Source organism: Salvelinus namaycush, chromosome 6, assembly GCF_016432855.1.
Source record: "Salvelinus namaycush isolate Seneca chromosome 6, SaNama_1.0, whole genome shotgun sequence".
Lineage (NCBI taxonomy): Eukaryota > Metazoa > Chordata > Actinopteri > Salmoniformes > Salmonidae > Salvelinus > Salvelinus namaycush.
Window position 1 is genome coordinate 11,018,343 of NC_052312.1, and position 12,724 is coordinate 11,031,066.

At 41.9% G+C, this 12,724-nt stretch overlaps 1 protein-coding gene across 1 annotated transcript in view; it reads left to right on the forward strand.

The window, feature by feature from the left end:
* The first annotated feature begins 383 nt into the window (after positions 1 to 383).
* LOC120049487 (protein AF-9-like) overlaps positions 384 to 12,724 on the forward strand; it is a 49,467-nt gene continuing 37,126 nt past the window's right edge. The window contains exons 1-2 of the mRNA XM_038995751.1: positions 384 to 395; positions 1,007 to 1,187. Coding sequence (XP_038851679.1) covers positions 384 to 395; positions 1,007 to 1,187 — 193 coding nt within the window. The remainder of the gene's footprint in view (positions 396 to 1,006; positions 1,188 to 12,724) is intronic.

A 12,724-nucleotide genomic window follows, 5' to 3' on the forward strand; every position in this document is an offset into this window, starting at 1 on the left:
GTGCTCCACTCAACACTGTTGCGAGAGTGCAAGTAAATGTATGTTGACTGTTCATGCTGGGAGCTGGGTCTAGTCATCAATGGTTTGAAGGCATGGGGTAATAATCCCTTGCCTATGTGGGGAAGTTGTGAGGTGGTTTTACTCGAGTCCATGCATTGGTTCTCTGCGCGTGTGCGTTGTCTCATTGGTTTTCTTCCCTCTGCTCTGTCTGTCTCTTGTCAGTGCACAAAACAGCGCATGCGTCTTACTTTGCTCCTCAGTCTGAAACTCGGGGGTTGAGTTCAATTAGGAGAGACCATGTCCGCCATCAGCCATTTGCACTTCTATATCTTCTCATTTAGAACAAATTCTCGATGAAATAGCGGTTGCACGCGGCCTCAAGAATGGCCACGTCGGTGAGTACACTGCTCGCGACCATGCTTAGGCAGGGTGTGTTCCAACGTATTGTTTTCTTTGCTCGAAGAAGGCGGTATTGCCCGGTGCGTCTGAGCCGAAGATTTCCAGCCATATTTATATTGCTATTCAAGTACAGTAGAACTAACGTTAGTTGAGCAGCGAAGCGCGTCTAGAATGTTGCATATCTCACGTATAAAGTATGTTTGCAAAAGTGATGGTTGGATAGTAAAATCATGAAAAGAAGTATACCCTGGCAAATTACAGTCTCCTTGTAATAGTTTTTCGGCGTTCAACATTATTTGCCGTTTGTAGCCTAGGCTACTTCATGAACATAAATACATGAATGTCTTTATAGTGTAGGGAAGGCTATAGACACCTTGCTTTCTTTGCTGAAATGCAAAGTAGGATAGAGTGCAAGTGATTGAGTAGACCTATCAAATCGAAACATGTTAACGTGTGATTGTTTTATTTAATTTATTCCACGCATTGAGGGTGTCTATTGAGACAATGTATGGTTTTACTCGTGGATAGATTTAGGTAGGTTGTACAACATGCAATGATACCATTCTCCGATTGGCAACAATATGTGATATGATTTTGGATGTTCTAGGGTGCTGTTCAGGTGAAACTAGAACTCGGACATCGTGCCCAGGTCAGAAAGAAACCCACCGTGGAAGGCTTTACGCACGACTGGATGGTGTTTGTCCGAGGACCAGAGCACAGCAACATTCAGCACTTTGTGGAAAAAGTCGTTTTTCACCTGCACGAAAGCTTCCCAAGACCAAAACGAGGTAGGCATATCATTTACCCTGCTTTTTGAGTTTTACTGTCGTAAAATAATAGACTGCTTGATTTGTAAAGCAAAGCTTATAGCAATAGCCTACCACTCCGGACAAATTAAGCCTATTGATTTGTGTGCGCGACCATCCTTGGCGGTTCATTGAAAATACTTTGTTTTTGTTATAGCCTTCACTTTGCAAAGTTTGTAAATGGACCCCCCCCCCCCAAAAAAACTTACTTAATTCATTTGAACATGCCCGCCTGTAGCGCATGCAAAATTAATTAGATGCGCTATTGGATAATTTATACTGTAAACATCTTTGATCGTCATAGGATAGAGTTCCCCATATGTGTATCTCTACAATTAAAACATAACCAGAGAGGTTGGATTAAAGCATTGTTTTCTTTTGTAAACCAGTTTTAGTAGAATAGGTTACTAATTCCACCCCACACGTTTTATTTAAAAAATGGTGAGAGTAAACTACAAACCGTAACAACGTTGCTAGGTGTGGCAGTAATAACTAGAAAGGCTAAATGTGACTACTACCCAGCATTTGGTGATGGTAAACATAAGAGGGCTTGTTCAAACAGTGGAGAGCATAGTGGTTGTTTAAGCTTCTGGCATGGCTGGTAGGGATCAATTATACTATTTGTTGGTTTGGTATTTTTACCTCCTTTCCTGCTGGTGTGTTTGAGTGTTTGGTGTGAATAATGCAGGGAAATGTGCCAAAGTCGATGCCTTGGAGAGACCCTGTCATATTAATTACATGCGACTCAGATTACCAGGGAACATTTGCAGTTTATTGGGAACAGTTGTAAGATCATGCTGTTATTCATTCAACCACCATTCATTCACTACTCTCAACAGTCTGAAGAATAGTCATTGCATCAAGAAAAATATGCATTATGCAATGTACAAAATGGGTCTAATAGCAATGAGTTCATAGCCTACTGGGTGCAGGAGAACCACTGTCTTTTACTATATAAATAAAGTATTTTGAGTAGACTATTCTTTGTTAAAACTCTTATACTTTTATGCTTTCACCCCTATATAGTATAAATATTAGTGACTTGATTGTCCATTTTTGTAGGCTGTTAAACAACCTGCCAATGACTTCTAGTGTCACACAGTGATGTTGTTGCATGGGCAGTTGGACTAGATAGCCCTCTCAAAGGCTACACATCACATACCTGTTACGTTATCCAGGGAGTTTTACAGTTCACAACATGGTGTCATGGTGATGTTTACCAGTATCCCCTGTAAGTGTCTGACGTGTTCCATTGACAGCTGGCCCCTGTGTGCTTTCATGATGTTACCAATACCCTATAGAAGCATAGTGATCTGATTTTCACTCCTATTTCTAAAATTCAAAAATGTCACAGGAATTGTCACAGTTTGATTGGATGAATGACATAGCCTATTACAATATTCATTAAAAGGCTGGTAGATTTGAACACAAGACAACCATAGAACCAGCCAGCCACCACCATAAGGTTGTTTTGCTGGTGCTTCTTATGCTTGGTCTCTGTTCACTGGTGCAGGTAGGCTACAGTCTGTCGTACATGGTTGACTGTACAAACCCCTCTCTGCCAACCCCCCCCCCCCCTCCACACACACACAACCCACCAAAGGCTGCTTTTGAGTCTGCTCTTTGTGGTGTAAAGAGACAACAGCCTGTTAGACTAGTGCCAAGGAACGAGGTTGAAATCAGTTAAAAGAGAAGCTTTGTTTCTTTCACTGCGAGAATACTGAAAAAACTATGTAATTGTAAGTTGTCTTGCTACTGGACTTTTGAATTCAAAAATAAACAGTTGCTGGTAAATGTTTGTTATTTTGTCATAACACCAATGTCATGTACTGTTTCATCTGTAATAGCTGAGCTACAGAGCTTCATTTGAACATGGTGGCAAGTGAAGTAGATGTACTTCATATGATGTATTTGGTTGCGAATCCACCTTGAGCATCAGTTTCCTGCGAAGTCATTTAGCAAATCAGTGTTCTGTCAATAAACTGGAAAGTCTGGCCATTTACATGCGTGTTGAAAAGAAACCGTATTTTTCCCATTTCAACGGGCATAAATCTATAGTGTGTAAATAGAGGAGAGGGGGTCAAGGCAAGGGCTAGTATACAAAGTGTTGCTTGTACTTGATGCTCCAAAGTGCTGCTGCTTGCATGCTTCAATGCATGCAGTGAATTCTTGAGGCGTATGCAACCGATCTCTTCCCTAGTCTGAACACCTGACTGGAGAGGAGAGTTTGTGGTTAGCGAAAGTACTTATTATCATCCAGTACTCTGATTTATGGCATAGGAATAGATGCATTTCAAAGGTCATGAGAACAGATGAGGCGTTTATTTCTACCGGTGTGTGTGAACTTCCAGCTAAACGTGTTCCTGATATGGAAACGGCACTGCGTGAGATGTATGTTCTGAAGAAGGACCTTTGATGACGAGGTGAGCCCAGTGAGAGTACCCCCCCCCACACCCCTTCTTGATAAATGTTGTGCTGGGCCTGGAGAAAATGTCCCAAAAACCCATCAGAAAGATGCTTAACCTCGTGTAAATCACCTGATGACACATGCCATGAGATCCTAGCCCAGTCCCAAGGAGGTGAATGGTATTCTGGTACTTCTGTGTGTTTTCACATGGTGGCAAATTGCCAGCCTAAGTACTTCCTTATTTCTTTGGAAGGGTTTTGTATAAAACATAGACACAATACATTTGGGTGCATGGGTAATGAGTGACTTATTTCTTTTGAGGCAGTTTTTGGGAAATGAGCAGTGTTTCCATCATTGGGTATAGTGGTTCATTGTTACCCTCTTGTCGGCACAAGTGCTGTCTCACTTATCAAAACGTGGTGTTGCCTACAGTGACATTCGTTACGTTTTTAAGGCAAGCTCAGAGTTTTCAGGCTAGGCCATGGTTTTAAATTCTTCCAGCCTTGCTTAAACTCGTTTGAAATGAAAGCACATTTGGATTTTGTTTGCAAGGATGATGTAGCTTATCACTGAATTTGACCAATTGACACTCTCCTTTTAGGCTGAAACCTGCCTTGGCAAGTTCATTCTGTATCATGGTTAGCAAACTACCGTCTCACAGGTCTTGTTCTGAAACTTGGTGGTATCTACCCAACAGAGAGAGGGTGCCGATGCCACACTGCTCCTGAAGAGTCTTCAAGCTCGATTCATTCAATTCCACAAGCCGTCTTCAGCCCAGCTGAAGCCCCCCACCCCTTCCCCTCCGGTACCTTTGATCAACATTGGGCCCCTAACGGGCGAAGCCAAAGAAATTGAGGGGAAACCTTGTAACATAGACAAGCATGTGTTTGACAGTTTTAATACTAACAGTCTCGCAGAGTGGTCTCATAAGGGCGCAGCTGCCTGCCCCTACTCCTGCAGAGACGCACAGACACTCCTTCCAAGGAGGTGCAGCTCGGCATTAGGTCAAGAATGTGCAGCTCAGCATTAGGTCACTTTTCTACTTTCTCTCTTTCTTCCCTCTTTCTTTCTTTCTCACTTCCCTCTTTTCTTGTGAGGCGGCTAAACGCTGGCTATACTGTTTTAATATAGTCCGTCTTGCAGCTGTTGTGGATTACACCGGTGCCTTCTCCTCACTTGAAAGGGAATCTTTTCACTCACCTTGCTTTGAAAAATGTATTGTGGATGGTTATACTTTTTAACCATTCTAAATTTGAAAAATGTGGCATAAATGTAGAGTAAGGCAGGCTATATGTGAATTAGGAAGAAAAATAAAATAGTTAACATTTGTCACAACAGGAGTGGTCAGTTACTGTCCCCATTCTCCACTGTGCTGCTCTCTCGGTTAAAGCTTCCAATTTGGAGTTTTATGGCCAGCAAGACATTTAAACGGACCTGAAGAAAATGGCTATGATTGGCTGCCATGCTGTGTAGCCTTGGAAACCTGATATTTAGTGCTGTGAGAAGGAGTGTAAGACCGACCCCATCCCAAAATAAATGGACTGGAACATGGTTTGGTCGGCCATTTTTACATTGGGCGTCACCTGTCAAAGCATACATGACTTGATTCTGTCATTGTATACTTCTCTGAACAAGATGTATTTGTATCATGGTAAAGTAGTCTATTTTTGCATAAAGAATGATAAGTCAGTGCGTCATGTAGGCATATTCATGATATTCATATTCACCGATATTCAGAATGACGAGGGATTCATTTCATTCACTGGCCATTTTGCCTGTCATTTCAGGTTCTGAAATGAGTACTTACTCATATGCAGTGTTTGCTGTAAGGGTGCTCTCACCTGCTTCAAAGCCAGTGGGGAATAGCTGGCCTTTTCCCATTACTCCTCAGTCATAATCGTAATTCAAAACCTCAGTGACAGTTTTAAGGCCTGATGGTAATATATCATGACTGTTGGCTCTATGGGAAGTTTGATTTATTGATTTTTAGGGAGCTGAGCGGGTCACATTTGTGTCACTCTCTAAATCTATTTCCCTGTGAAAAGATTCCAGTGAACTGATGGTTCACACTGGCAGAGACGTCAACAAGGTGTTGGTCAAAACGGGCTCTCGGAGCGTTGTTCCGAGTCTTAAATCTTATCCTCTGTTCCTATATTTTTGCTTAACCAGCCTTTCATTTTCTACTTGTTTGGACGGTTCTAGCTCACATCACTTTTTTCTCCCCTGGCCTTGATGTGGTGCTTAGGAAGCGAACTGGAGACGTTGCTGTAGCTCTCCTCTCACGTTCCCACACAGCTGCACTGATTTTCAGTTTCAGTCCAGGAGGGGAAGCTGCTTCTTCTCAACACATTAAAATTAATGATGCAACAGTCTGTAAAGTCACAGTGCCGCTTCATTATCGCCGGCAGTTGGGTCCTGGCGTTCAGGTGTTGCCGTGGCGACGGCCGCTGCGAATGGCATCACTGTCGTCTCGGTGGAGCTCACCAACCTCGAAGTTGGGTCTGGACTGGAACCGAGACTGGGCTATTTTTGTATTGCTCTCCAATTGCACTCGATTTGGCACTAGCACTCTATTTGGTGCCATTTAATCAAATCAATTTTATCATATGCTTTGTAAAAACAACAGGTTTTGACTAACATTGACATGATTATTTACTGGTCCTTTTCCAACAATTCAGAGTTAAAGATGAGAAAAAATACACAACGAATAACAATAACAAGTAAAAAATAACATGGCTATATACAGAGTACCAGTACCGAGTCAATATGCAGGGGTATGAGGTAGCTATGTGTATATATAGGTAGGGGTAAATTTGAATTGGTGCAATAATGGGTCTATGCAATTTTGTGTTTTGAGATGCCTCATAAGATGTGCAGGTAATATTTAATGAATAGTGTCACCTAAAAGGGATACTTTGGGATTTTGCCAATGAGGCCCTTCCTCAGAATCAGATTAACTTTTGGATACCATTTATTATGTCTCTGCCAAGTATGTAGGAAGTTAGAGGTGGTTTCACAAGCCAATTCTAACTAGCGTTACCCATAGACTTCCAGTCAGAATGCTATCTGAAAGCAGATACCCATAGACTTCCAGACATTATGCTCACGCCAGTTTGCAATTGCGCTAGAGCTAGTTAGCAACTTGCTTCAAACTGCACGCAGAGGCATAAAAATGGTATCCATGAGTTCATCTGACTCTGGGGAAGTAGAGAAAAGGGCTTTCGGCATTACGCGGGCGGAATGGGGGAGTTGACAGAAGCGTTAATGGATCTTTCTGTGGAAACAGACTGACAGTGAAGGGCTCTTTTCAGGCTCTTTGTTATTATTCTGTAAAAGAAGCTCTCCAATAACCAGATTAAATAAACTAAGCGCACACACACACCTGCCCTATTCCCTCCATAGTGGTGGCTTAGCTTAATGATTGGGTCAGTATGTTGGACCCTTGGGCCTCTCCTGAGCCCCTGAAGTTGTAGCATGAAGCCTTAACGTTCCACATCCTCTCTTTGCGTTTCCCCATCATTCTTTTGTGGCGTGTGTGTATGTGCACACACATAAGTCAAGTGACTGGAGTAACCCATACATGATCTCCTCAGGCTAAAACATGTCTTAGATGTTGTGTTCCTTTCCTCCTTTTGCTGTGGGTTCCCGAATGTGATCTTGTCTGGCTTTGATATTGATGGCCATATTGTCTTTGTCTGCAACGTAGAACATTCTGATTCGTTTAGGGGAGTATGGCTTTGGAGATTGTGGTAGCCTAGATGTATGGTTCAATTTGTAGTCAAATTTAAATGTTCAAGTTTGTCAGGATATTGGGAGTGAGGGTGAATGTGTGTGACTATGCCTGTGTTTTACTAGTGGTAATGACTTTCTGAAGGGGTATTACGAGACAAATGACTCAAGTGTTAATGGATGTTAACCCTCTAGATTCTAAGCTGGGTGTTCAGGGGTCTACTAAGCTAACATATGGAATTGTTTTAAGATGGTCATACCAAGGATCATTTATATTTGATTTGACCCCTTAAGGTATCAAATATATATATAATTATTTGATGAAACATTGAATTTGGCCTTACTGCTATTAGCCCATAGAAACGCATTGAATAACCGATTCATACACGGATAAGCAGATGGTAAAAAAAAAAATATATATATAAACACACATACAGTGGGGAGAACAAGTATTTGATACACTGACGATTTTGCAGGTTTTCCTACTTACAAAGCATGTAGAGGTCTGTAATTTATCATCATAGGTACACTTCAACTGTGAGAGACGGAATCTAAAACAAAAATCCAGAAAATCACATTGTATGATTTTTAAGTAATTCATTTGCATTTTATTGCATGACATAAGTATTTGATACATCAGAAAAGCAGAACTTAATATTTGGTACAGAAACCTTTGTTTGCAATTACAGAGATCATACATTTCCTGTAGTTCTTGACCATGTTTGCACACACTGCAGCAAGGATTTTGGCCCACTCCTCCATACAGACCTTCTCCAGATCCTTCAGGTTTCGGGGCTGTCGCTGGGCAATACGGACTTTCAGCTCCCTCCAAAGATTTTCTATTGGGTTCAGGTCTGGAGACTGGCTAGGCCACTCCAGGACCTTGAGATGCTTCTTACGGAGCCACTCCTTAGTTGCCCTGGCTGTGTGTTTCGGGTCGTTGTCATGCTGGAAGACCCAGCCACGACCCATCTTCAATGCTCTTACTGAGGGAAGCAGGTTGTTGGCCAAGATCTCGCGATACATGGCCCCATCCATCCTCCCCTCAATACGGTGCAGTCGTCCTGTCCCCTTTGCAGAAAAGCATCCCCAAAGAATGATGTTTCCACCTCCATGCTTCACGGTTGGGATGGTGTTCTTGGGGTTGTACTCATCCTCCTTCTTCCTCCAAACACGACGAGTGGAGTTTAGACCAAAAAGCTCTATTTTTGTCTCATCAGACCACATGACCTTCTCCCATTCCTCCTCTGGATCATCCAGATGGTCATTGGCAAACTTCAGACGGGCCTGGACATGCGCTGGCTTGAGCAGGGGGACCTTGCGTGCGCTGCAGGATTTTAATCCATGCGTAGTGTTTTACTAATGGTTTTCTTTGAGACTGTGGTCCCAGCTCACTTCAGGTCATTGACCAGGTCCTGCCGTGTAGTTCTGGGCTGATCCCTCACCTTCCTCATGATCATTGATGCCCCACGAGGTGAGAGCTTGCATGGAGCCCCAGACCGAGGGTGATTGACCGTCATCTTGAACTTCTTCCATTTTCTAATAATTGCGCCAACGGTTGTTGCCTTCTCACCAAGCTGCTTGCCTATTGTCCTGTAGCCCATCCCAGCCTTGTGCAGGTCTACAACTTTATCCCTGATGTCCTTACACAGCTCTCTGATCTTGGCCATTGTGGAGCGGTTGGAGTCTGTTTGATTGTGTGGACAGGTGTCTTTTATACAGGTAACGAGTTCAAACAGGTGCAGTTAATACAGGTAATGAGTGGAGAACAGGAGGGCTTCTTAAAGAAAAACTAACAGGTCTGTGAGAGCCGGAATTCTTAGTGGTTGGTAGGTGATCAAATACTTATGTCATGCAATAAAATGCAAATGAATTACTTAAATCATACAATGTGATTTTCTGGATTTTTGTTTTAGATTCCGTCTCTCACAGTTGAAGTGTACCTATGATTAAAAATTACAGACACCTACATGCTTTGTAAGTAGGAAAACCTGCAAAATCGGCTGTGAATCAAATACTTGTTCTCCCCAACTGTATATATAAAATAAAGTTTTGAAGAGTCTGTCCTATATCTGAGAGCGATGAGTACAGTAAACAATTTATTTTTGACACTGATTTAACCCCCCTTTTTTTAGGCGCTAAACTACTTCATATACTTTTTACTCGTATCGGGTTACCTTCAGGCGAGGCTTGTGGGCATCCATGTTTGTGTTCGTGAGAGACTTCCCTTACCATAGAGTGGTCATATGTGACCGACCGGCTCGATTCGGTCTTATATATTAACATTATAAAAAAAAAAAAAATCACAATGGATGAAAGCTAGAAAATTGTATATCGTACACTATAGTTGAGGAATAATGGGAAAGTAATTCTGCTTTGAAAGTTGATAACCTCACTTTTGAGAAAATGGCCCTTGGTACACCTACTGGAGAGCTCTTCTTTGTCTACAGTACACCCATTCAGCATCGTTCACACCCTCTTAAGCCTTAGCCCCACCCATCTCTTTAAGGATTCACATGTGAGGCCATGTACTAAATAACCAAAGATTTCAAGACTAAAAGCTGGTTTATACTACGGGTCTGTTTTTATACATTCAATCTGGAGTGCCAGAGTGTGCTCGGAGCCTTCGTAAACTCACTGTTGTCAGATTGTCTGTTTGTAAATTCTGAGTGTTTTGCTCTCGGAGTGTTCATGGCGCACACTGGACGCTCTGGCCGAGGAGTAGGGTTGATCCGGAGTGTTCTGACCTCACAACGGGAGTCAAGCACCCAAGCTAACATTGGCTAGCTACTTCCAGACAAATGGGAGAACAGTTCACTCTGACCATTTTACTCGCCCTAGCAGTGCTGGTTAGGCTGTTTTATTTTATCCAGAGTGTTGGTGACTGCAACTGCTGCTGGCAACATTTTTATGATGCTTTTTGCTAACGTTTACAGACACTGGCCATATTCAATGGGTGTAGCACGTTTGTGAATTTGTCAGTTATTCTGCGCTCTGGTACACTCAGACGAGAGTGCTCTGAAATCGGAGTAGATGGCCAGAGCAAATTTACCAGCTACGTCTATCTACAGTTGTCGCAGTGACATCCATGAACGTTCTATTGAAATGGTTACTTGCATAGTGGAGTCTTTTTTTGTTTTTGTTTAGACTAACCAACCAGGTTCAATGTTAGCTAGCTATTAGGCTATAACTAGCAATGCAAATAACTGAGATATGAATAATATTACTATGCAGATCATACATTAGCTAGCGAGCCAGCCAGCTAACGTTGCTAGGTAGCTAACAGTATGCTTTAACTTGAAATGAAAATGACTTTCTGACAAAATTGGAAATGTGTAATATCTGCAAATGTAGCTAGCTAGACTATCTTACCCATATACGTGCAAGGATGCTTCTCCCTTTCACATGCCATGGTTGCCCTTAGTTTGAAGATGTAATCCGGAGATGGGTGTTTTATACCACAGCCTTTTACGTGTGGTTGCAAATATGCAGACAAACGGCAGAATTTTCTCCATAGCTATCATACTCTAATTTCACCGGGCATTCCACTGATTTTAAAACTTGGTCCTGCCATAAAGTGGAGAACAACACTTTTCCAGTTCTACTATGAGAGATCTTTCAAAAAAGCTGCGTTAGAAAGGATTACCTACACATACTGACCAACTCATTTTACAGACTGGTCTGCCATGTAGCACGCTTCTATCTGAACTTCTCTCTCGGCATGCCCAGCTATTATCTCAGTCAATCATGGCTAGCGGGAAGGTTCTTGTCTTTATTCGTGGCTAAACCAAGTAGGCTCGTAATTTAAAAAATATATATTCGTATTTGCATATGGCATACAAGTTTGTTAAGGCACGTGAAAGTTCACATGGTCCAGACAGCATTTCTGCCAAAACAAACATTTTTACAAATCAAGTTTAAATTTAAATGGCTCTCCTGTGAAGAAGTGATGCGCAACAAACACCTAGGGTCCTGAAACGAGACACATATAAGTGGTCGGACGCTACAGAACGAAGTTGGCAGATTGGCGGTACCGACTTCAGACGAGTCCCGTGATTTGTGGGGGTCGTAGAGCAAATCTACCGACATATACTACCGGTCAAAAGTTTTTAACACCTACTCATTCAAGGGTTTTTCTTTATTTGTCTACATTGTAGAATAAAAGTGAAGACATCAACACTGAAATAATACATGGAATCATGTAGTAACCAAAAAGTGTTAAACAAATCAAAATATATTTTATATTTGAGGTTCTTCAAATAGCCACCATTTGCCTTGATGACAGCTTTGCACGGCATTCTCTCAACCAGCTTCATGAGGTAGTCACCTGGAATTCATTTCAATTAACAGTGCCTTGTTAAAAGTTAATTTGTAGAATTTCTTTCCTTAATGTGTTTTGTGGCAATCAGTTGTGTTGTACAAGGTAGGGGGTATACAGAAGATAGCCCTATTTGGTAAAAGACCAAGTCCTTATTATGGCAAGAACAGCTCAAATAAGCAAAGAGAAACGACAGTCCATCATTACTATATTTAGGTCAATCAATACGGGAAATGTCAAGTACTTTGAAAGTTTCTTCAAGTGCAGTCGCAAAAACCATCAAGCGCTATGATGAAACTGGCTTTCATGAGGACCTCCACAGGACTGGAAGACCCAGAGTTACCTCTGCTGCAGAGGATAAGTTCATTAGTTACCAGCCTCACAAATTGCAGCCCAAATAAATGCTTCACAGAGTTCAAGTAACAGACACATCTCAACATCAACAGAGGAGACTGCATGAATCAGGCCTTCATGGTCGAATTGCTGCTAAGAAACCACTAAAGGACACCAATAAGAAGAATAGACTTGCTTAGGCCAAGAAACACGAGCAATGGACATTAGACCGGTGGAAATGTATCCTTTGCTTTGGAGTCCAAATTGGAGATTTTTGGTCCCGTGTCTTTGTGAGACGCGTTGTGGGTGAACGGATGATCTCCGCATGTGTATTTCCCACCGTGAAGCAATGGAGGTGTTATGGTGTGGGAGTGCTTTACTGGTGACACTGTCAGTGATTTTATTTGGAATTCAAGACACACTTAACCAGCATGGTTACCACAGCATTCAGCAGCGATACACCATCCCATCTGGTTTGTGCTTGGTGGGACTATCATTTGGGAAACTCCTTCAAGACTGTTGGAAAAGCATTCCAGGTGAAGCTGGTTGAGAGAATGCCAAGAGTGTGCAAAGCTGTCATCATGGTAAAGGGTGGCTATTTGAAGAATCTCAAATATAAAATATATTTTGATTTAACACTTTTTGGTTACTACATGATTCCATACGTGTTATTTCATAGTTTTGATATCTTCACTATTATTCTACAATGTAGAAAATAGTAAAAATAAAGGA